The 26,011-nt window shown below is 36.5% G+C and overlaps 1 protein-coding gene across 1 annotated transcript in view; it reads right to left on the bottom strand.

Annotated features, from left to right (window-relative positions):
- LOC105250483 (peroxidasin) overlaps positions 1-26,011 on the bottom strand; it is a 111,674-nt gene that overhangs the window by 34,280 nt on the left and 51,383 nt on the right. The window contains exon 7 of the mRNA XM_011256610.3: positions 5,100-5,277. Coding sequence (XP_011254912.1) covers positions 5,100-5,277 — 178 coding nt within the window. The remainder of the gene's footprint in view (positions 1-5,099; positions 5,278-26,011) is intronic.

Below are 26,011 nucleotides of genomic sequence, written 5' to 3'. Positions count from 1 at the left end.
GTTAGTAAGTGGAAAATTAATCGCGAATTAAATTACGAAACTATCGCATCCATAATAATTATACATGTATTATTTACTTAATTTATTAATTACGGCGAAAAACTGATTCAGCATAATATATTATAATATTGCAAACTCGGCTGAGATTATTTCCCAAATTGATTGTGAAATAATGATTAAAAAGAATTTGTATTATACTTTATTATTTATGTGCCAAAATTGAAAAAAGAGACATAAAAAATATATCTGATATTTTTTGAAAATCATTTCTTGCAAACGTATTGCTAATTAATTTATGTCAAAGCACTGAGAATAGTTTTGAATAGATCTTCGTTATCTAGAATCATAATTTTTAATTATTAAATTAAAATAATTTTATAATTTGAATAAATTAAGTCAAAGATTATTAAGTTTAATTGACTATGTTATTTATTAATACCTATAAAATTAGATAAGTTTTCTTATAAGAAAAATTAATATAGAAACCTTTGGGTTTAATTTATTCTAAAGCGAATATCTAAAGAGCGTAAAAAGGAAATCATTCGATAACATGATAAAGTAACGTGGCGTACATTTAATATTATGTCCTCTCACTCAAAACTATTTAAATCTATACTCACGTAGTGAATTTGCATATTACTACATATGCATTATGTCCATCATAAATTAACTGATGTTATGAAGGTTTTCGTTATCTATTCGATATTCATGCATCGTGCAGTACGTAATATATCGCGTTATATACGTAATTACTCACATACGTGGATTAAATTTATTACGCGCTTGATTATTTTATTACTAGACGGTCGTCTAAATGAGTTTCATCCAGGTACTTTTTTATTACCAGACGATCGTCTAAATGAGATTCGCCCAGGCATTTACATCAGCTGTTTTCATGCAAAATGCAAAAATATTAACAGAGTAACGTTTTTTTTATTTTTTTTTTATTCGAAATATAAGATTATAACATTTACGAGCGCTATGAATATTCATTCGTGTTTTCATTAATGGCTCATTGCGCTGGGAATGATCTGCTAACGTGAGGATATGATAACGCACGTTAAGAAGTAAGAGGAACAGACCTAGGAACGATGTTACTGCCAAGATTATCCATAAAAATGCAAAGGAGGATGCATAACAATTCCAATAAACACCGTTCTTAATGAGAAGCGGTTCTGACTTTAGGAAAGCGCCTGTTCCTCTTTAATCGTACTTTGTAGAAAAGTTTTATAAAATTATGGAAAAGTTTCGCGTGACCGTAATTATCACCTGGGGACGGAGGCGTCGCCACTAACAACGCGATAAATTCATTTTCTTTTTAGGCACGGTCACGCGATCAATTTTTTCATATATTGAATACTATATTCAAAACGAATATGCATATCGCACGCGATATGCATAAAAAAAAGTCCAAGCTGCTTTAGGAAAAATATCGCATAAAATAGAAAATGAGAAAGAAATGCACACGTGCAATCGTCATTGGCCGATAGTTTGTAACTTTTTTCATCATCATTCTTCCATAGTTTGACGATCAATAAATTCGAATATGCGTAAGATTTATTTTCATTTTCCAAGAAATTCTTCTTGTATTTTCGAACGTAACGCGAAATATAGGATCGCGGAAAATAGGGGCAATTTAAAAGTTAAATCGCGCCATTGGACGACAACGGGAAAAAAAAAACTTTGCGAACACACATATACGCACATAGATGTGTGGCATTTATTTATAACGTATTCTATACAGTCACTCCCTCCCTTTGTTTCGCTGTAAAACCGCAGCATCTCGCGCGATGCATATACAGTGAACCACTCTAAAGAAAGGCCATGAAGAAGTCATCTCGTAAGTTTCATAAAAGTTTACGGCGACAAACTTTTGACCAGAGCATCGGTCCGTACGTGCATCTCTTTCATTTCACTCTTATTCAATTTTTCGGGAAATAAACGATTATATTACAATACAATTCTCTATTTTTCAATTCACCTTACATGTGAATTATATCACACCACATTAAGCTTGTAGGAAAATTCTAATCAAGGCTGCTACTTTTTTTTTTAAACATTTTTATAAATCGAAACATTTCCAACACAAATATTACATAAATATGGATATGGTTGGCTCTTGCTTTTTCTTTAAATCCTTCAGATATCGCGCAGAAGGCCTAGTAATAACGTCGACATTCGACGGAAAGAGGATAACAAAAATCCCGTGACCGGAATAGAATTTTGAAATATGGGACCTATTTTATCGCGGACACTGATATAAAAAAAGAAGCATGTCCCCCTTGTTGCCATGAAATATTTGCCGCCGTGGGTTCAGCGTGTACAGCCGATAAAACAAAATCCGATTAAATGCTTTGTTTTCGTCACGCTTTTTTTTCCCGCGCTACGACGCTGGTTGCGCCTGTGCCCTAATTGATTTGCCGAGTAATGGATCAGCCCGCATGTTACGAGCAAGCATCAGGGCACCGATCAGCGTAATACGAGACTCTTGTATACAACCGCGCAATATATTTCACACTATATTTATCAGCGATCTTATTAATGTGTTAACTCGAAGTTCACGTGCAAACATCATTAATCTAGCAATAGAAGCTTTCGAAAATTCAATCATCCTCTTATTTTTATCAAACACGAGAAGATGATTGATTTCGCGAAGCTTAATCTCGATTCAATATTTCTACAAATATTTTTGACGTCAATTCTGAGTCAGCGTGGACAAAGCTGCAATTGCTAAATGATGCTAAATTAATACACGTAAGCTACGGTTAAAGCTAATATTAGATGATGTCAGTTGCGACTACGTCAGTTACACATTAATTCCTTTGCGATCCTTTCGCACATATGGGATTAAAGGCTGATATATGCGAATGCTGCGCGGATTATTTTATTGCATTGATATGTCGTACAGACAAACTAAGCAGCTAGTAATATATTGCGCTATGCAGCTACAATTATATTAGTATTATGGCAAGAAAATGTTGACGAACTTGTTGCGGCGATTTAAAAACTTTTCTAATTGCGTGTCGTGAAATGAAAGTCCGACGATATTTTATCATCATGGACTTTCCTATTATCAGAACTACTTGATTATGTTAAGCCTAACATCGCCATGCATGCTCGAGGCATGCACTCACGGACTTGACCAACTTAAGGGTTAGTCTTCGCCCAAGGTGAAGAGTAATAGACAGAGGGTCGGCGAACTATATACGAGGTACTAGAGATAGTGAAGTGTAATACCGCGTGCTGGAGAGTATAATAATGTTATACTGCTAACTAACTTCTCTGCCTACTATATCAACCTTGCATCCTTAGTCGTTTAACATGAAGCTAGCGAGTTTTCAACAACAGTCATCAACAAGTAGATAGAAATACATTATTCATAGAATTGGTCAAGATAAGAAAATAATACGTGTTACATGCTCATTATCAGCTTATACTATAATCTCTCTGTAATCGTGAGGGAAAAACTTTACTCGGGAAATATTTTGCAGTAAATTGGACCAATAATCAAGAATATATTGCACGTGAAGATTGAATTTTTTCGGCTGTGTAATATAAAAAAACGCGTACGAAAAAAAACTATGTTGCCAGGATTCAACGAGGATAATTTACAAAATGCAATAATACAGCCTTTTCAGAATAGTTCATCAAGTGAAAAAAGAGGCAGTGCATAGCGGTGTGAGAGAATTCGGTGAACCAGTAAATCACACGACGGACAAGGGTAGCGCGATCGAACGTCGTTTATTCGCAACGCTGTGTTTGACGTGTTCAGTTAAACGATCTCGGCAAGACGCCTCGCGGGAGCAATCAAAGTGTAATAGAAATTCTCAATAAATCGCGCACGTATCCTGTATGCCGCCCTGATTCTCCACATAATGTCACCCCCATGTAATATCGGTCCGAAGTGAACTGAAAAAATAGTTGCGCAGTTCGTGCAACTATTAACATTTATAAGCATTTATAGACATGAGAGCTTTCTTCACAAATGTATTTTTATGCAAAATTTATGAAAAATACTGCTTGAACAATCGTGTTATGTATTTGCAAATAAGAGGGAGTTTTACGAGAAAATTGAAATTTCGTATCAAAAATGATAGGACGTTAATTAAACGGTTTATATTCCCAATGAATAACTTAAGAAAATAAATATGCTATTGATATACTTAATTAGCAGTCGTTATCGATTTTTCTTGCAACAAAATAGAGCGTTAATATGCTCCGAAATAATTCCGTAGGTAATCCGTACTAATCGGTCTTTAATCGTATACCTGCAATCCGATCATTGAAAGTTTTTTACGTTTTATTTAGAGCCCTGGTTGCCTGCGCTTGGCATCAGCAGCACGCTCGTTCATCATGTGTCGGACCACTATAATCGAGCATTTTCGAGGGTGATTAAATTGTCAACAGTTCAGCTGATACCTCGCCGCATCCTTTCTCTCAACCTCAATATCGTTCTCGATATTGCTAATTTCCCGCAGATTTTTCAAGCACCGCTATTATTTGGAATATTGTGAAAACTGTCAAGTATATGAAGTAAAATAACCGATCACGGTAAAAACGAACAAAACACGCGTATTTCAAATAGTAAAACAAAAAAATATATGATAAAAATCCAAAAAAAATATAAAATTACTTTATATCAATGGGTTGCTTGATTGGAAAATCATTCTATAAAAAACCGACAAAATCAAATGATATCCGAAACGATACTTGAGATTCACGAACACCGTCACATTTACCTATAACCAATTAGGTCACACAGCATCGCCGCAACTGTTGACCGATGTCCCGAGAATTTTAATAAAAACCTTTCAAAATTCACCGAACGTATTCTTTATCGAAGCAATTAGGGTGTCTATGCAGTTTGCATAAACCATCCGAGTCCTCGACGACCAAAATTATCAGATGAATGTTAATCAACTGTATTTAAGCAGTAAGTATTATATTCCTCGTTACGTCGCGCTCAAGATGATGCTGTGTAACGAGGAATATGAATTAAACACGAAAGCTCTCTTCGGTATCAATTAACGTATCGTGTATCAGCTTTCGCATTGCTTAAAATCTCGCGGTATTAGATAATCGCATCGTCTATAGCTTACCTGATGCCACCACGAGTCGTGTCGTAATTCAACGTACGAGATCCGTGCCGCCACGTGACATAGCCGGTGGGTTGCGGTATATTGCTGACTACACACTTCAGCTCTATTGTGCTACCTGCTTTGTAGAACTTATCGGCAGCTGTAGCACCATGCTCATCGACTATTTCCACCTTCGGCACTGCGACAAAAATCGATATAATACAATTAATTCCAGATGTATATTTTAATAAACAGAATTTGATTTAGATTTAATTTTTTTTCTCGTTCAATAGATGGCAGAATTTGGATAATATAGACAAATGATCAGGAAGCGCAAACACATTATGCTTTAGGTCGAATAATAATAAATGTAATAAAAATGCCATAAGTGTTTTCAGTTAGCGCATTCCAGGAATGGACGATAAATAAATGTTAACGATCATAGATCGAGCGATCTCACTAAGTGCTCGATCCGAGATCAAAGTAACACGACGTCATTGGATGTGCGAGCAAATGAGGCTTCGGGATCGAATAGAGGCAAGCATTAGTTGCGGTTTCCGAAGCGAAGTCAAGCTTAATTACTATCGTAAAGCAACGGGAAATCGTTGCTTTTCCTTTTAGTGCCCGTCGCTCGTTTCTCGATCACGTAACGTCCAATTGAGCTGCGGGAGTTTTACCTCTCGTTTAGGAATTTTCGATACGAGATCTCTATTTTCGATTGTAGGCAAATGGAAAGCGAATAATCGCCTAGTAATAATTCTTGTATATCGTAAAGCTATTAAGCACGAAATTGTTATCTTCCTCAAATATCATGCAGTCAGATCTCTTTACTCAGCAATTTTCCTCTAAATAGGTAACACGCAATATAGATGATAAGTGCGCGATTAATTGTACCTATCGTCTTAAGTGTGGTGTTACAAAGATAAGAGCTGCAGCAAGCAAACGGCGCGGCGTGACCTATCTACAATCAACGTAGTCGAACCAACACAGCGATTCACGCCTCGATGCAAACAAGGGAGAAATAAGGCGGAAGGACTTGCAAAACTGAAAGACAGAAAAATAAAGGAGACGACGGAAGGGACAATTTTTTTTTTAAAGTTGCTTAGATTATCAACGAGTTTTTTAATGGAATCGTAAGACGATGGTGTGGAATATATATACAGTAAGATGGTGTACGCTTTTTTATTACGTTTCTCGCGCGAGGAGCAATGTCACGCCGCGATGAGCAAAGAGGGGAAAAAAGAAATGAAAGAAAAATAAGATGAAGAAGATACGAAGACGAGAAACAACGGAGCGACAATTGCCGCGAGGGGAATGAGAGCAGGAATCAACTATAAATACCAGGCCAACAATCGGGGGATGAAAACCTTCGCTTCGTGGCGCCAGCTAATCAAAGCCTTGGCGGACTGATTCCGACTGCTACCCTCGCGTCCTCCTCCTCCCGTTCTGTCGCTACCGACCAAACAATGCCTGACAGCGGCAAACTTTTGCAACGTCCATTTAGGAAAAACTCCATTTGCACTCAAATGAAGCAACCGAGGGGTCCTGCTTGCATCTCTTGTGGGCATCTCCTTTCTTCTCCGCGCTACCATTCAACGTCCCGACCTTGTCGCCGCTATTCAATCTGATCGCGACCGACAACGCTCGTGCATCGTTATAGGACAAACCCGCTCGCAGCCGACGCATCTATGTGTTAACTATCTGTTATTGTGTCCCATGTCATTACTGACCGCTTTTCTATCTTTTTCCCAGTATGAAACTCGGAACGTCCATTGGGACCAAACAAAAAAATCAACCCGTTAGAGTGGATGGAAACACAACCAGGCACGAAAAGCTTAGTGAGAAATTTTATTTTTTTTCCCTCCTCTTTTTTGGATGATGAAAACCGGAGTCGTTTGTCCGACTCGCGCTCCGATTTATCCATTTTTGCTTCTTTATTTATCGAGTTACCAGCCTGTGTCTCCCTTGCGGTCGGTATGCTCTGGATATATCCTTTGAGGCTGTGACTTGTAGCGCACGTCCTTTGAGAGTTGCTTTCTTTCGCGTGCGACGTCACCCTACGTTCTTTGCTCTTTCTCCACGTTGTTTTTATGGGATGTACAAAGAGATATTCGTGGCGAATTCTCTCTCGCTGCTTTTAACCCCACATACCACGTCGATAGAAAAGCGAGCTCGCGAAGGAAAAGAAATCTATCTGAGTCAAAGCGTGAAAAATATTTGAATACCTTTAGTTTACACAGTTCACAAACATTCCCGATATTTTTTAATAACCGTTGCGTCACAATTTTTCTCTCGGCGCTTTGTACATACGTTTTGCTCATAAAAAATATAGTAGCAATAATTACAATATCAACAGTATTCACGGAAAATACGTGTTGGCACGTAAAAGCTTTGTAGTTTAAGTTATATAAGTACAGTTAACCGGAAGGTTGATATAAATCACAAGACTTGAATGTAAAAATAAATGCATTACGAACAAATAGAGAATATTGCCGTATATTTATCCGCAGCTACGGAGAACTCTGTTTCCAGACGTAATTACAATGTTTGTTTCACGGCACTTTAACATAGAAGTAGATTCGAATTTTAATCACAGAATGTATATAATTAGTAACGAAAACAACGTATTATATTTTTCATTTTATTATGGACAATGTCAGTCTGCTCACAAAATAAATTCGGAAAATTTTGAAATGTTTATGTAATAACGTAAGTGTAATTTTTACGTAATAACAAAAGTGTACAAATGTGAATCTAAAAAAACTTTCGGATACTACATCGCCTAGAACGAACTATGCTATGGAAATACTTTATAAAAAAAACTTTGTAAAAAAAACTTGAAATAAAAATCTACCTGGAAACATTTTTCTTACGGTTTAAACTTTTTTCCTCGATAAATGAGTTTAGATAATTTGCATCATACGACGTAATTAAGCGATGAGATTAACGTTGCATTTCACGAATGTTTCGACTGGGTGTCCTCTATATATTTCGTGTCCCGAGGGCGCGCGTATGTCCCTTGTGCACCCACAAACGGCCGCGTGCAATTACAAGCAGACACTTTGAACACGAGACCCATCGTTGATACGTGGTTTACTGAGAATACCTTTGCGACACGCTAAACGAAATTACCACGAAGGATATACGAAGCTCAATACGGGGCGCAAGAGAAACCGGAAAAACGAAAAGATATGTCGTGCGAGCGAAATCAAATGGAATCGGAAAGTTTGGCATAAAACTCTGGAATTCCTATAGGGAAACCACGGCAAGCTACCAATCTTAAGTTTACGCATCTAACTTTCAACTTTTTCCCGTATACATATATATTACTCGCGTAAACACGTATCAGAAATCATTGAAATGTTAATGCGATTAAAAAGAGCCGCGTAGAACGCGATCGAGTAGACAGAGAAAGTATCCATGTTCAAAATTATATCTAAATTGTACTGTATACTTTACATAATGTATATACACGTTACTTAATTTTAATTAGTATTATAGTTGGCGAAATGATTAATTAAACTTATCTCTTTTATGCAAGATAATTTCTTCGAAAATTTTGAAAGTCCATTACAGACTTGTTCTTATATAAGATCAAGGAGAAAACTTTGAGCATATTGCTTTAATAAATTAAATCCAAAGGTCAGTTATATCTGGTAAAGATACAGTTATATCTGGATAAACATATCAATTTGAATTAATTTCGACAAAATATAGGACGCAAGGGAGACTCGGCAGCGATCTTTTCAACCCTTTTCCCTTCAATCCTTCGAATGAGACGTGCAGACGGAGCGCGACCTCGAATGGGATTTGAGAGATTAGCGAAGGCGGGAGACGCACATGTGCGTCCGGACAGCGAAATTCACACACGTGTCCCCTCCCGGGGGAAACGGGGGGGGGTATGCACGCGACGCGACCCCAAGGGGTCACGCGTCTATGCATATGCATCCCCGGGACTCGGCGAGATTGCGAGCAGTATGCATGGGAATCACGTTGTTGTGATGTACGATTGGTGCGGCATCGTACAACACCGCCATATGCCGCGTCGCGCCTCTTTCCAACCCCCGACATCTCGTCGGAACCGTTTCGCCCATCGGCGCGGTCGCGGTATATGCAGTCTTACGACCCGCCATCGAGAGGGAGAGAGAGAGAGAGAGAGAGAAGAGAGAGAGGGAGAGGAGAAAACGCATTCCCGCTGCATTTTACAACGGGAATAAACCGCCGCGCTACTATTCCCGAACGTTGAGGTTCGACCGCATTCGCACCAAAAATAATCCTCTCCGACGTTGTTCCCGTCTACGATCTCTCCACCCATACTACGCGCGCTTATCTCCTTTACGCGCTATCTTTTTCCTCCATTTTCTCTCCATTCACCTTTTTATTTCCACTTTTTTTACTCTCTCTCTCTCTCTCTCTCTCTCTCTCTCTCTCTCTTTCTCGATATATATATATATATATATATATATATATATATATATATATATATTTACACTCGATTATACTACAGACCATCGCGTGCCCAATATCAAAGTTGGCTGCTTCCGCCTTTGTGTTGCGTCGCGCGATAATGGACAGACAAATTGCTCTCTTTAGCCGCGAGCCAGGGACGTGACTGCATGACAGAGTTAATGTCCTTCGGGGACGGTAGAAAAGAGACGCGTCTAGTTAAATTCGTTTGTTTAGACAAGGAACAGATACATTAGCAAATGACCATCGAATAATCACCGTGTAAATTAACGGTATGAAATAACGTTACATTTTTATACGAAGATGTGAATGTAATACCGGTAGTTCTTTTTAATAATCGCATATTATATTACGTTTGTTTAATGATAAAAGAATTATTTTATTAAGTTATACACGTATGTATGCGTCACGTGTGTACGTTAAGGAAGATTGCTCGCTGGCGATATGTATTTTCGCCAACGTACACCTGTATTATGAATGTGACGATATCGCCGAATTGACTTCTAGACTAGCGAGACATACGTATCTAACGTCGAGAGCTTTTAATTAAAATATGGAGATCAGAGCGCAAAGCCGACCATTGTGGCTTCGAGTGGGACTGCAATAATAACAGATAATATATCGTTCGTGAAAAGCCGCTGTAACTGGCTCTTTGAAACAATGAATTCAAATCCGAGACTCGTTACTGTTGGCGGAACAATAACGTCTCAAATCCAGGTCCTCGGCGATTGCCAAAGCTATATTTATCGCAAATATTATCCTACATCTTTTCTCCCCCGAGAGGCTAATGCCCTTATTGTATTTATGTATATTAGCGAGCGGTGCGCACACTTTTAGCCGCTTTTCAAAGGCTGAATCTACGCGATGCATCTATGACATTCAATTCGTTTCCCGTCATCGATATAAATCGCGCGCACGTGATCTTCGCGGCAACGACGTTTTAATACAGCATCGTTAATCAAACAGATAATCTTAACTGTATTTTTTGGTCGTATTTTTTAACGCTAGACCGAACAAGTTGTCATCCGATTTTTGCTGGGATTTTACGGCTCGGTTATTACAGATGGCCGCGTCATCGAGCGATGCAAACGTCAAGATTCGCACATGAGAGAAGCCAGATGTAATAATAATTACGCGCGAGAAATATTTAGCGATTTTCGACGAAACTCGCAGTTTCCCGTGACTCGAGTTTTAATTTCTCTTTAATGCGATTTACCAAAAGCACGCACCATGAGACATATCCTCGTTAGTCCACTCGTTCCAGTTTACTGATTGGTGTGCCAGTCATTATCTCGATTTCACGCTACGCAGAATTCAGTGTCTGGTGTCCTTGCGCTGAACATTAACGGATATTGCGAGTTGACGCATTTCGATGTGACCACAAGCACATATTCCAGCCTTTTGATTCGAAAATTAGTGACGTCTCAATTGTCGAAAATGCACGACCAGAGATAAACGATTGACCGTTCAGAATATAGTTCTCGGGGAGAAAGAGAAAGAAGAGAGAGATCGATAGATCGAAAAGAGAGAGAGAAAGAGAGAGAGAGAGAGAGAGAGAGAGAGAGAGAGAGAGAGAGAGAGAGAGATAGATCGACATTTACTTAAACATGCTATTATTCAGTAAACCGCAGGGATTTTGCGGTTAAGCGTAATAACATTTAACTCGAGCGACAGAATCGATTCTTTAATTCTGATTTCTAATTCTGATTCCGATAAAAGAGGAAAAGCTTACTCCAAAGATTTATTTCTTCGAGTGTTTTTAATTTATTCGTCTTTCTTTCCGTCTACTTCTTTTATTCTCTCGCATATATTAGAAATATTTTATTGAAATATTTCTTTCTTCTGTTATATTTAGTCATTTAATCTTCCGAGAAAGCGGCTTACTAATATACATTCGAGAAATTATAAATAATCATAATGAATATTATGACAATTTCATGATCCAATATTATCTACCATTATAATAATATCGCTACATTTTCTGCAGTATTAAACTCCGTACGGATCTCTCTGAATGTGGAGAAATGCACTTAAGCACGTAGACAAAAGGAAACTAGAAACACAAAGGAGGAAGGAAAAAAAACATAAAGGAATGAAAGCAGAGGACAAGCCACAGAAGACGAGAGGGAGATTACGTTTTATGAGAGAACGTATAAATTTCTATTCCGTGGTCGAGAATCGGGCAAGGAGAAGAGATGACTTTATCGATCGCTTCTAAAACTTACCGTTATCGAGATACGGTTGGGTGATGTTTTAGCAAACGGAAAAAAAATCAGGAATTTAACCGACTCGAAGATCCGATAGCAGGACGCATCGAGCAAAGCCGCTAACTCCCTTTATCCAATAGAGAGATATTAGAGCTTAATCGGGAGCATCGGGAGTATCTGCAATAAAAGTATTTTCGCTCGTCGTCCACAATAACTAAACATTATTAATATTTAACGTTTAATAGTTTAAAAATTATCGCAAAAACAAAATTTAGAAAATGCCATTAATTTTTTTCCTTTTATATAATTTATAGTTTGTCTCTAGAAAATCACATCAAGAAATTCGCAAAAGTGTACAAATCACATTTGCAAACGTAAGAAATCTTAATAACAAAATAATGCCCCGGGAAAAAAATTTATATTTAATTATATAATGTATTATAGATGAAAAGTTTATATCTAATTATATTGTGTAGATATAATTATATACAATTATATAAAATTATGTATAATAAGATCTATTTATTATTATTATTTACATATAATTATATCAAAATATTTATAACTCCATATCGAATAATGCAAAAATATCGAGTATGCAATAATACTCGAAAAAAAAAATCTAATATAATTCTGCATAATTCGATATAAAGTTATAAATATCTTTATATAATAACATATAAATGTTAATATAAATATATCTTATCATATATGATTATATATAACTAGATATAATTATATAAAATTATATATAAATTATTTTAATTATTAATAACGCGTAGGGGATGTGCGCTTAGCTCAATCATATATGATAACAATCCACTGTTTATCGTCCCATTGTAGACATCCAACAATGCAATATGCTTGAGTTAAACCGAACGCTACTAAGCTGCGGCGATCTGTCATATACTTGGATCAACATCTTCGGTATGTATTAAGTGATTTATCTAGGTACGCTATTATGCGTCAAGAGTCACAGAGTAATTGTGGGACAATGAATTAGTGCTAATTCGGATCATCGATTAACGGCTTATTCGAATAATGTGATATATCGATACATATAATAATAGTACAATTTTACAATTTTACAGAAGAAAATAAAATAATATGCTGTATAGGTTTTTTTCATATATATGAATGATATTGAGAACACAAACAAAGCCTTTGATCCCGACGCTTCAATTAACGTTTCTGCATTTAATTAGACGAAAATCATATGGGATACGACTAAAAGCTATTCGTAGAGGTAATCGATTGCTGATAACGTGACGAATAATCCAGTATATTGGACTCGAGTAAATGAGAGCGTAAAATGTAATGTGCGAGAAACCGAGGATTATTGGGAAATAAGCCAAGTGCGTTGCAGTGGAACGCCATTTATGCTTGGAAATGCTTTGACCGGCCTTTGGAATTACATTCACACGTATTTTTACCGAAAATTGTAACGCGCCGAGTTATATAAAATAATATCTCGGAGTATATTTTAACCAAATTTTTCATTCATGTATCGCGTAATATATCAATAATTTATTGATCGATTCGTAGGGTCTGAGCGAAATTTCTGTAAATCAAATCAGACTTTACTAAGATCACATTAAGTTGGCGTGCTATTTATCTGTCGGTGAAAACATCGTCTGCTCGCGGAAATTGATCGGCCCATCTCGAATTAAATGAAAACGCAATTACTGCATTGGTTTAATCGCGCATCGTCGATCACCCTGACGTTGTACGAGTGACTAACGAACCAGTGGCAGACATTTCCCGACTCATGTTGATTAATACTTGCGCACTGGCCTTTCACGTTTATCGATTAAGTGCATCGACTAATTTACTGCACAACACAAAGATAAATTTCGCGATCAAATAAAATAATTTATCGTTCGTTGAAACAAATCAATGTGTACATTTGGCGAGGTGACAAACTAGGCATTTATATCAAAATCAACGGGGAAAAAACAATAGAATGTTTCATTGACATTAAACTCGATAAGATTCGACGCGCTCACTGCTATATTTCGCGAAATTCTCAAATGATTAAATGCGCGTTGGATTTCAAAATGTTCAAGTGTTTGCGCAATTTGCAGGTCCAATACTGGACGCGACGTAAATATGGCGATTGGAGGACGCCTCATTAAAACTTAATCCTGCGATTCCGAAAGGTTTTCAGGCAATCCCATACGAAATCCCGCGAAACTACCACCTCCTCTGCGATAAATGGTAGAATCAACGTTTGATGACACTTTGTCGTGTATCTCCCGCGATATACAGCACGAGTTTTCCCCTGAATTTTTCTACGATATTACATAGAGTAAGTTGTACCAGCGCCTCGGCTCGTCTCGGGATATAAATTCAAAATTATGCAAGTAATGCATAGTTTCTGCTCTCGTATATACCAAGCGCCGTGAAAGAATAGCCGGATGGAGTGAGTTGCGATAATAGACCTTCAGTGATAAAACGCGGTCTTATATTGAAACGGCTTACGTCGGCCGATGCGTCGTCGGCGCGAAATTATTACCGGTTGACGAGATATAACTCAGCCGTTCATGGCTGTGCTGGCGAAAACGAAAGCAAATGATAATTTTCGATGAAACGAAGCGGAGGATAAACTGTTATAGAGGAGAGAATGAACTTTTTAACGTCACGAGAAAATTTGTTGTACGGAATAGCGTATCTCCATAATCTTTCACAAAAGCTAAGATACTTGGAAATTTCGTGTTTTTCCTGTATTAATATCATGTGAATATATGACGATATTTTTTACAAAGCTCTTTAAAAAAGTTATTTGAATCAAATAAATATACAGAAAAATATAAAAAATTAATTATAACATTTTTCCCAGAAATATGTCCCAGAAAGTATACTCTAAATTTTAAGTTAAAATGATATGACTCAGTCGTATGTTATTTATTGAAAAACTAAAAATGTTAAATAATTAGGTTATATGTTAATTTTACATTAAGTATCAAAACGTGATAACACAAGAAAATTTTAACATAGAGACGTACAATTTTTTACCGTGTACCCCATTGTTTAAAAGTACAACGAATGCAAAGAACAGAAAAGTAACGCGAGGAAAATATCGCGCGTGAAAGCCTCAGTGATATGTCAAGGAAAAATACGCAATAAGGAGAGAAACGCATTTGGACGTGTATGTCGATAGATCGTAAGGTATTGAAGATGAGAAATTCCACTTTATCCCTACCTTGTTCCCTGTTCCTGCCGAACGGCTAGCACGCGAGTTACGGAAAAGGGAGGAAGAAATTTAGGTTCCGTCTGCTGAAACAAGCTTCGTAAAACCACTTATTTGTTCGATAGCGGACTAAAAGACGACACTTAAGGTATGACTCGAGGGGATGATCTTCCGCCCCCCCGCTCGACTGTCGACAACGGGCAACCTCACGGAAGGCGAGGGCAAATATTAGCAAAGAGGAGGGCGGGCTTGTTTGTGGAGAGCGATTTAATAGCGAGGCCTGCAATTTGAATCACAAATTTCGGCACGCTTACACGGAATGCCCCGCGCGGCTAGAAAATAATTAAGGATTTATGGTTTTCGTATAAATTTGCCTAATTCGTATACACGCTCGACGCTTCTTCATCGCAACGAATTCTGCGCGATGCGCTCTCGCGCATTGCATTATTGTCGAGTATCGTGGACGAAATCATTTCGCTGTAATGTGGACTTATCGCGCGCGCAAAGTGCGCTATTTCATAAAGACTCGAAACGTCTCGTAAAATGTCGGATTCGCGAAGTGTCGCGATAAGTCTGCGAATCTCCTTCATGTAATGAGGCAATTTCTGATATCGATATCTCAGATAATCGATAAAAATTTTTATATATCCGAGAAAATAATAAAGAAAAAGAAAAAGATCCCTATGCGAAGCTCTCTCTCTCTCTCTCTCTCTCTTTCTCTTTCCTCTTGAACGTGATATATCACAAGTATTCTCAAAGATGACTAGTTATTGCTGAAAGTAACTTGTTTATACCTTTCAAGAGTTTAACCTTTAAATATGGGATATTTTGAAAATATTTTTATTAAATATACGGGATAAAAGTTGAAACATTCTCAGAGATTGCGCAAAGTTTTTTTTTCAACTACATCGACGAAGCTGCAATTACCATAAATAAAAATGAGAATCTTATAAAATAATTCTTCGTTTTCTCTTACGTCTAGTTACATCGACGACAAAGCGTTGATCGTCTGAAAAGTAAGTAAGTGACGCGATACTTCGTAACTTCCGACACGGCGGAAGTCATCAAGATAGCGTACGGAAATAAGACATTATCGATCAGTGTATAAAGCTGGCACTTTATAGGCCCCGGCATAACGTACCATGATATAACAAGTAGAAGTAGTTGAAGAAGGTACAGATGCATCGATCATTGTGACACAGAGCGGATGTTAAAGAAAAATTATCGCATATATTTGAAAGTAAACTAGACGCCACACACAAACACGTACGTAAGGATACATTGCAGAAAATAATTCAAGTAGAAAAACAAAAAGCATATTAATCTTAAGCTTAAGGATGTATCTATTTTCAAAATATTGAGAATTTAATGAAAATTGTATAGAATGTCCTTACATATGTTTAGAATCTTCAGTACAATTTTTAAATCGATTCATTAAAGCGTTCACAAGTTATAAGGATTTTAATTTACACCGAATTAACATGTGTTCTTATAGGAAACGTATAATCACATCGATTCAAATGACAAAAACACATGGAAATAATATTCAGAATTTGTTTAAAATTTGCAAAAGTTTAGATACAGAGGAAATATTTGGTCAAATAATATTATACAAATATTAACTGGTTAAAAAGATATTAAATATAATTCAATGAAGTTAGCCATGTATCTGTCACAAGACGAAATTCTCTGCCAAAAGTTAATCATTTCGATCAACAAAATTCGAAATATTTGAGTAAAAACGCAATAAATATTAAAAAATACATCTCTGTACTGTAGCTAAGATCAAATTGTAATATTCCACACAATTTCTCACACTCAAAATACACCAGAAGTGGATATATTCGTCAATATTGATTTTCAGCTATTTTTTGCTGGGATTGTATGTACAAAACATCCTTAAAACGAAATGCAAATTATTAATGATCAAATGTAATTGAATCTTATTATACATTTTTTCTTTCAAATCAATCTACTTCAAATAAAAATACTTATATGTTATGAAAAGCAATAATAAATAATAAAATATTGTACATACAAAACATCCTTAACAAAATGAAGACGTCTCCAATTGAAAGATATCTATCGAGATGAAATAACACTTGGACCACTCTAGTGTCTATGATTAGTATTTGTAGGCGTATTTTTTCTTAGATTAAACCCCGAGCGTCGCGAGAATAAATTGGCTTGTAACCCCACGAAGACGGGGTAAACAAGTTTCGCTGTTTTGAGTAGTAACTTATATACGGCCGCTACACCACGAGAGATCCGGGCCACGTTCCGTATGAAACCGAGCCTCTCAGCCATTTTTCTCAGCTATGTTCTCGTCGCCTTCGTTTCTCTTTTTATGCACATCACACGCCTCGTTTCAGATCTTTCGTCGACAGCTTGCCGCTACCTCTTACACGTCTGTGTTTCTCCTCGTACACCCGGTCTATCTCTCGCACAGCTGTGCACGGGCGTCTATGCGGGCCTCGCTATACGAGAGACTAACACAGGGTTAGTTTACAAGCCGAGGAGGGTAATAGAAAACACCCCTCGCTTCGTACCTGTCGATATAGCCCGGAATTGTAAATGAGCCACACCGCTCTTGTGCATTTCATCTCGTGCAAAGCCGACACATGTTCGCGGCGAGAGATAGGAATAGCGAAGCGCGTGTGTAAACAAAAAGGGAGATATTGTGAATACTTAAAAAATTTTATTTCCTACAAACTCTTGCGCAAGAAACATGTCGCGCGACAGATTGTCCCGTAAAAACTTGACGGAAATCCGCCTTTTATCCGCATTCGCGGTAAAATTATTCAGAAAAGTAGTCCATTCAATCTGCGAAATTATATTCCCACGCATTGGTAGCTTCCCGCACCTCATGCGAGTCACGTAATTTAAAGAATATAAAAGATAAATATAAAAAATGGAATATGGGTGGTATAAATATACAGAGAAAATTCGCAGGCACTACGATAACAGTACGATTATCGTGTGCGTTATACAGGTCCTTAACAAATTTCCAGAGCTCTCGGCTACCAGCTTTTTTTTCTGCTCTACCTGCTCGTTAACGACGGTCCTAATTTTCGCAGTAAGGCGGATAACGGCGCGCAACTTATTCGATATCCTCCGCGCGAAGAATGGAGAATGAAAGGAGGAAATGGAAAATACTGTGGGGCAGGGAGGGAGAGGTTAGAAAAATAGAGAAGAGTGCCGGATACGGGATCGGCGGTAATTTTGAAGTCACGCACGATCGTTAATCTAAATTCCAGAACTCTATTCTTGACGCTCTCAGGCGAACATACCGACATCGGCACGACGAAAATGCATCTGCACCGAGGTCGAGTACATCAACGAGGTGAACTGCTAATGCGAGCTGCGAATTGAATTCATTTATCGTCCGAAATGCACGACTCGCTGCGTGATACTAAATATACATGTATTATTCGCATTATTCGTTCTAGAGTTCTGCCTTACATATTTTGTTTCACCGTGAATTATTCTTCTCCTTCCGCACATTATGTCTGATGAATTTAATATTTGTCTTGCGTTTTGTACGAACACCGGTTTCAGGCAAAAGAAGAAGAGAAAAAGAAGGAGAAAAAAATAAATATTACGAACACATTTAACATAAATCAAACTAGTTCTTAAAATTTCTCTTGTTAAAAATGCACCACAAACAAAATTGTAAACACTTACAACAATGAATTTTGTCGATGATAGAATAAGCACGTATATTTTTATTATAAATATTAATCAGGACTTCAAACATAATTGGTATTTTGACAAATATTATATAGCGACACTAATTAAAGTTCGTACCAAAGCCTTCAACAAAATCACAATAAATCCTTTTATCAATAATAACGTATTAACGATATATTAATTACAATTTATTTATGTTAAAAATGAATAATATTAGTAAAGCGAATCTCGTTCAATAAATCATTTACACTCATGAAATTTTCTAATAAAAATTGTGGAAACATTAGAAAAATTTTACGATCAATTATTTCGCAATTTTCACTCTGTATATTTTTGAAAAATTTAATTTTTTTTAAATTATGAAATGATAATCTGTTACAGAATCTCCTTTAATAAAGTCTCTTCTTGAAATTAATGGCGCGGGAAGAAGCGAAACTGTTTCAGACTGTTCTTATAGAGAGAATTCTTTAGAAATTGCTTATTAGCAATTCCGACTGTGCTTTGAGGGATCGAAGTTAACGCGCTTCTATTATTTAAACACGTGAAATCTCGCACACGCGAACTCGTGTGCACGACATCCGATTGACATTACGAAACGTCAAAGATAAATAATTCGTGGTGTCATTACGTGTTTATATCGCGATTACAACTTTTGCGAATAGCACATACGTTCGCTTGGCAGATACTCGAAGCCACTTTGCAAGCAACAATGGCAGGCAAACGGATGAACCAAAGAGATAGGGCGAGTTACACAGAGAGGAAACTGTCAATGCTCCTCATTTGAGTCGCGCGAATACGCGCTATAAACGTAACGATGCAACAGAAACGATCATTCCCAATAGGGACATAAATTGCAGAGGAGCACTTGCACTCATATCAGTTAGGTGCGCAAGGGCGTATGTAGTACAGATCTGCAATGAAGTATCCATCGTCTGAACTCCGCACGCGAACAGACAGAATTATCAACCCCCGAAGGGTCGTAATTCCCGCAGCTGCCTCATACGATATATCGCAGAGAGGTACATATAGTTACTACATATATTCGATACGAGATACGTTATCACGTACATCTGATACGGATCATTATAATACTACTCGTTATTTTCTTCGAAACAAGAATGATCAATCTCAACAATCGAGCGTAATATAATCATCAATCGCATATAATGTAATCCGCATTCGCGGTGCATGGATTTCACCGATAACAAGCGAAACCGATACGAAGCAATTCGTGCGAACCGAGACAAAGAGATACATCTTGGTAGACTCCATTACCTCTCGAGAAGGCGTATCTGTTTTTCATCCTCGTCGCGCGGGACGTGGACGCGAGAAAAATGCCTCGGGATGAAATAAAAGTCACGCTTGGTAGAGAGAAGGGTGACAGCGCTCACGAGGGATGCTCGATTTAACCTCGGTAAGGAAGAGGAATCGATGGCTCGCACACATTCAGAAGATAAATCCTCGATAACCAAGAGGACAACCCCCGTTTGAGCCAATAAGAGAGGAACGAAAATACGCTCCCGCCCTTAGCGATTTAACTCTTGTTTCCATTGTAGCGCACGTGATCGCGATAAGATCAGCATTTCATTCTGAAAACGACGCGTTTATCTCAATAAAGCGTAACGTTTATCACCTACTAAAAGATGATCAGTGTCGTGTTAAGCGAACTTTACGGTCATTTATATCTCTCGATAACTTTTGCGATCAACTACTGAAAAAAAATGTCATCGTTTAGCGTCAATATTGAGATATTATGAGACTCTTCCGACTACAGATTGTCGCTCAATATTTTTCGGAAGATATAAATTTAAATTCGCATCCGCGGCAAAAGAAATTGTGTAAAGATCGGAAAAGTCGTAAGGAGAAATACAAAGATTGAGTTGGAATAGACCGTTTCATCTCAAGAGGGGTAAATCCACCGAAAAAGATTTTCCATTCTCTACAGGAACGCACATCGCTAGACATTTTTCCTACGAATCGTACGTAAAAGCGTATATAAATGTTAACGGATAAAACTAAGCACGAAGCAAATACCTTACAGGTGCAATTCAATTTCGTTGGAATAAACTCGTGTTTGAAACCGGCGTTTCAGGTCACTTCTGTTTGCGTACACGTGGGTAATATAATATTTTCCAGAATGTTGGACACAACTCACGATGTTATCAAAATCCTTTTCGGGCATAAGTGTAATATACAAATATAATTTTGGACTTTAATATTTCAGTTTGTTTTAACCGAACTTTGCTTTAATAGGGAAATTTGATTTAAAACTGTATATATAGTATCATGAAAAAAATTTCTAATGCTAAATATTTTATAAATATTTCAACAAACGATGGCTTGTCGTGGAAAAGTGAGAAATTAAGAGGAAAAATTTACTCGACATATATTATAAAATATTTTAAACTTTTTAAACAGCCTCGATATGACTCACGATGTTACCAAAATCCTTTTTGGGCATAAGTGTAATGTACAAATATAATTTTGGATTTTAATATCTCAGTTTGTTTTAACTGAACTTTGCTTTAATAAAGAAATTTTATTTAAAACTGTATATATAGTATCATGAAAAAAATGTCTAATGCTAAATATTTTATAAATATTTCAACAAACGATGGCTTGTGAAAAAGTGAGAAATTAAGAGGAAAAATTTACTCGACATATATTATAAAATATTTTAAACTTTTTAAACAGCCTCGATATGACTCACGATGTTACCAAAATCCTTTTTGGGCATAAGTGTAATGTACAAATATAATTTTGGACTTTAATATCTCAGTTTGTTTTAACTGAACTTTGCTTTAATAAAGAAATTTTATTTAAAACTGTATATATAGTATCATGAAAAAAATGTCTAATGCTAAATATTTTATAAATATTTCAACAAACGATGGCTTGTCGTGAAAAAGTGAGAAATTAAAAGGAAAAATTGACTCGAAATATATTATAAAATATTTTAAAGTCTTTAAACGGCCTCGACTCGACAAAATTCATCAGTAAAGTTAAAGCGTGACGCTGTACCGGAACAATCTCATCTATCTGGCTACTGGATGCTGTAGCGAGGGAATGAAAAGAGTTGCAGCGTGCAACTCGACGAGGTTGAAACGGCCAGAATTGCGAGGAAGGCGGAAAACGAAATGGATGGCATTCCATCTTACACCGCGAAGACAATATTGCTTAAAGACGCTTTAAAAGTTCGGTAATAGGAGGCAGTATACCCTCGAATGACGTTTGGTTCGCTCCTTCCCTCCCATCTTCACCTATTCCTTCTCCCTTTCGTCTTCCTTTTGCTCTCTCGAACATCTATAAGATCCCCTTTCATCTCAAGGACGCCGAGTCGCGAATTTTCCTCGTCCTAAAGATGCCAAATCATCACTCCACCACCTCGAGACATGAATTTTAAAAACTGACAGTAAGCGCATCGTTCGTAATCAGTTTCTACGTCACGTACAATATGGATCTTCCTCTTTCCTCTTTCATCTTTTCACATCCACTCGTTTCTCTCACTCTCGGATTTAATCGAATTACCTTGGCAATTCTTTCATCTTTGCTCTTGCAAAAATATTATGTAAAATTATTTACGAAAGATTCTAAATGTTGTCACGCATGCATGTCGTATAATCAATAAAATATCAAAGAAAGAACTTGCGAGTGATCATATACATCGAATGTATAAATTTACATGTATAATGCACATATAATGTAATGTATGTAATATCCATACCAACGTACGTGCAGCGTATTAGATAATGCCGTATAATATATATAAATAATAGGCATGAAATGCATAACATTACTGGATCAAACGTATGCACTAGCTAATAATGTAATTAACACGGTGTCATAATTATTCCATTAAATATGTTTCAAAATTTTAATAAAGAAGCGACAAAAATTAATTATTTACCAAGAAAATAATATGCTATCGGATGCCGATATCAATAATATTGGCATGCATACGGGCAGCGTTGCATATTAACGAACCAACTCGCAAGATATATATTGTATATTAAAATAATCTTCCAATAATTAAAATTTTAACGTATATATATATATATATATATATATATATATATATACTATATATAAATAAATAAATAAATGAATATATATATATATATTCATTTATTTATTTATTTATTTATTTATTTATTTATTTATTCACATGTATTATTATTATGTATTATTATTTATACATATATTTATTTATTTATTTATTTATTTATTTATTCACAATTTTAATTATCAGAAGACTTCATTGTGTATATATTCGAGCATATGTTAGCGTGGAGAATGGTTGCATAATACAGTACAGCCTAATGCTCACGGTATAATGCCATTACTAACCATCTGGAAAAGCTTCAAGAGCTACTAGGCCCACGGTGAGCATTAATTTTTCTCACCGCGCGGCCAAACCAACTCCGACGTTATTTACCGGAGCGAAACCCGAGAAAAACGAGGTAGTAGTCGTGGCAAGAGCCCCATTGCTGCATCGGTCGTGAACAACGCCACCGGCCAACCGCGAGACGAGCGAGCATTGTTAGAAGGGCCTTCTGCCATTTCGTAAATCAGCACGGCGAGCTAAAAGCTTTGCCTGAAGTCGCTGCACCGTGAAAAGATCTAATGCACGTCGCCATTTCAATAATACACGCAATATCCGCGAAATGTTTTTCTAGCCGGATATAACCGACTAGAAAAACATTTCGCGGATATTTGCATCAAATTCCTTCTTTTTTTTTTTAGTATTTTACACGGTAACAAAATACTCGTATTACGCTATCTATGCTAGCACAAAGCACACGCATTCGATATCAGCGATAATTTGCAAGAGAGATTCAAATTTCAAACGCTCTAATCCAACTGCATTTCGCACATGATCGGATATTTTTCACCCTTCATTTTGTACTGTTCCCATCTAATTATACGTGTCTTCCTTGAAAATATTAATTGTCTTTTACTTTAGATAAAGCCATAATAAAGAAAGTTGCCTCTCCTACTATCCTGTTATAGGTAACCAGGTGTGGCTAATAAGGAAGTTAAATAGAATTAAAACTCATATTAAATGTTGAAAGTTCGTTAACTTTTAATTTAACTGTATTAGCCTCTTTTTATGCTTGTAACTTTCTATTTTATTTCGTTAAAATGTAAGAAACTTTGAAAAGTCCGCTAACCATTATACGATTATTCACTTAAATTTACACATGTTATAGTTTCGCGGTCGCAATTTAAGTTCAAGAATTTTTAAACAAATCGATGAAATTTAACAACGAGCTTTGTCTCACGTATTCGTCATCCTTGCGCCAATTTATCTTGTATTCTCCTGATAGCTTCTATATTCTTGCTCTCATTATTGAGAAATATAATCCTTCGCACAATAAATAGCTGGCACATTTCCGCAAGCTTCGCGATCACGGTCGATTATTCTCCCCGACTATTGTTCTTCGCAGTTTCTCTGCATATTGTTTTCATTTATACCTTGGAGAGTATTAACAATGCACTCGGTGTAGTTGGTGCACATCTCCCACGAGAATCGATTGTAGTTTCATGCGAGCGAATATCGTACATTCGTACAGTAGCATACTGATTGTTTCTGCCATGTTCAAACGAGATATTTCGGGCATACGGTCGAAAGATAAAATATGAAGCGTTCTGTCAGATTTTTTTCATATACATCTATTTGATTAATAAGAACGGATTTTACGTGCAATTGAAACATTTTTTTTCTATTATTCGACACTTTGTTGTCGGGTTAAATCAAAGATCAAACGAAAATACGAATCAATTCTGCGCACAAATTCTCTCGGCTAATCCATTTCTATCCCTTTATGAAAACAATGCATACGTGAATATATATAACATTGCGTGCGTTATATATGTGACACAATCCGCGAGGCAATACATACATATATGTACACGTGCGCGTCTCTTGTGGTGCGGAAAAAAAAAATAGAATATGAAATAGGAAGATGGGTAATCGTCGTGGCACAGTTGAAAAATTGCACGGATACATTGCATCCGACGATTGGACTAGACATCCGCAACGATTGACGAACGATGACGTCAGGTTACGCGAATACACGCATGTATAAATCACATTTTCGCGCTTTTGTACATACGTACACACCGCATATATATACACGCTCATGCATTTATTTATGGGAAGATTCCGGAGAGTCGGCGGACCAGATGCAACGTTACGAGATCGCGCTAGCTTCGCACGACACGACTATCGTCACGAGAGGAGACTCGATTTACATACGCAACTTTTGCAGTTTAATGGCAAATATACGCGCGAACCGCATATATACTCGCATCGTATGCGTGGTGAATTCTCAACCCTGCGGTTGACGTTTGCATTCGAGAAAATACCTCCGCGCGGCTTTCCGACCACTCTAATCCTTACACTTATTGCATTACAAATCCTCCATTTTTTTCAAATTAAATTAAGCCCATTTGAGAAGTTCATCCCTATGCATACATATACAGTGAAAAATAAAATATCAATTTTAGCATTTTTCGCATGTCCCAGAAAGTTCACTCTAAATTTTAAGTTAAAATAATTCATTCTCATCGTATGTTACTTATTAACAAATGTTAAATAATTGACACGATACTTTACATGTATTTTTGCTACTGTGATTTTAAGTATGTAAAAATAACGTACAAATTAATTAAAAATTACATGAAAAAATAGTTACAATAATTCATAAGAATTGTTGTAGGACATTAATATATGATAATAATTATTTTAATTTGAATTATTTGTAATAGAAACATTTGATTTTAGTAAATTTGATTATTTTGTATGCCAAAGTTCAAGATTATTTAAAGATTTACTGTAATTTTTCTTAGAGTGACTGGCTTTGAGACATGATTGTTTGACATTGATTGTTTAAAATGATTATGTTAAAAATACTCAAAATAATATTCCATTTCTAAGAGACATACAAAGTATCAAGTTATGAAGTTGACATAAATGTAACACATGAAAACGTTATTATAAAAATAATAACGTATAAATTGTGTGTTAATTTTACATTAAAGTACTAATCGAAACGTGGTAACAAGAAAATTTTAACATATGGACGCACAATTTTTTACCGTGTGCGTGCATCATTATACAGCAAGTTTAAAAATATAATTTTTCAACAAAATAGGGAGATTCCATCACAGCTCTCGTTACATGAATAATTTATTTTTATCGTTCACCGATATACCGCTACAAAATGACGAATCAATGAAGAAAATTAATACTCATGGTAATTACAGAGGCGATACAATAAAATAAATTCTTGAATAAATCGAGCTCAAAGTGATGCATCGATAATATTAGGGTAAAATCCGATTGCGTTCATCTTGTTATTGTTAATTAATGGATG

This window comes from Camponotus floridanus, unplaced genomic scaffold (genome assembly GCF_003227725.1).
Source record: "Camponotus floridanus strain SB8 unplaced genomic scaffold, Cflo_v7.5 scaffold15, whole genome shotgun sequence".
NCBI lineage: Eukaryota > Metazoa > Arthropoda > Insecta > Hymenoptera > Formicidae > Camponotus > Camponotus floridanus.
Note: the sequence above shows the minus strand (reverse complement) of the source record. Positions and strands in the feature narration are given on the sequence as shown.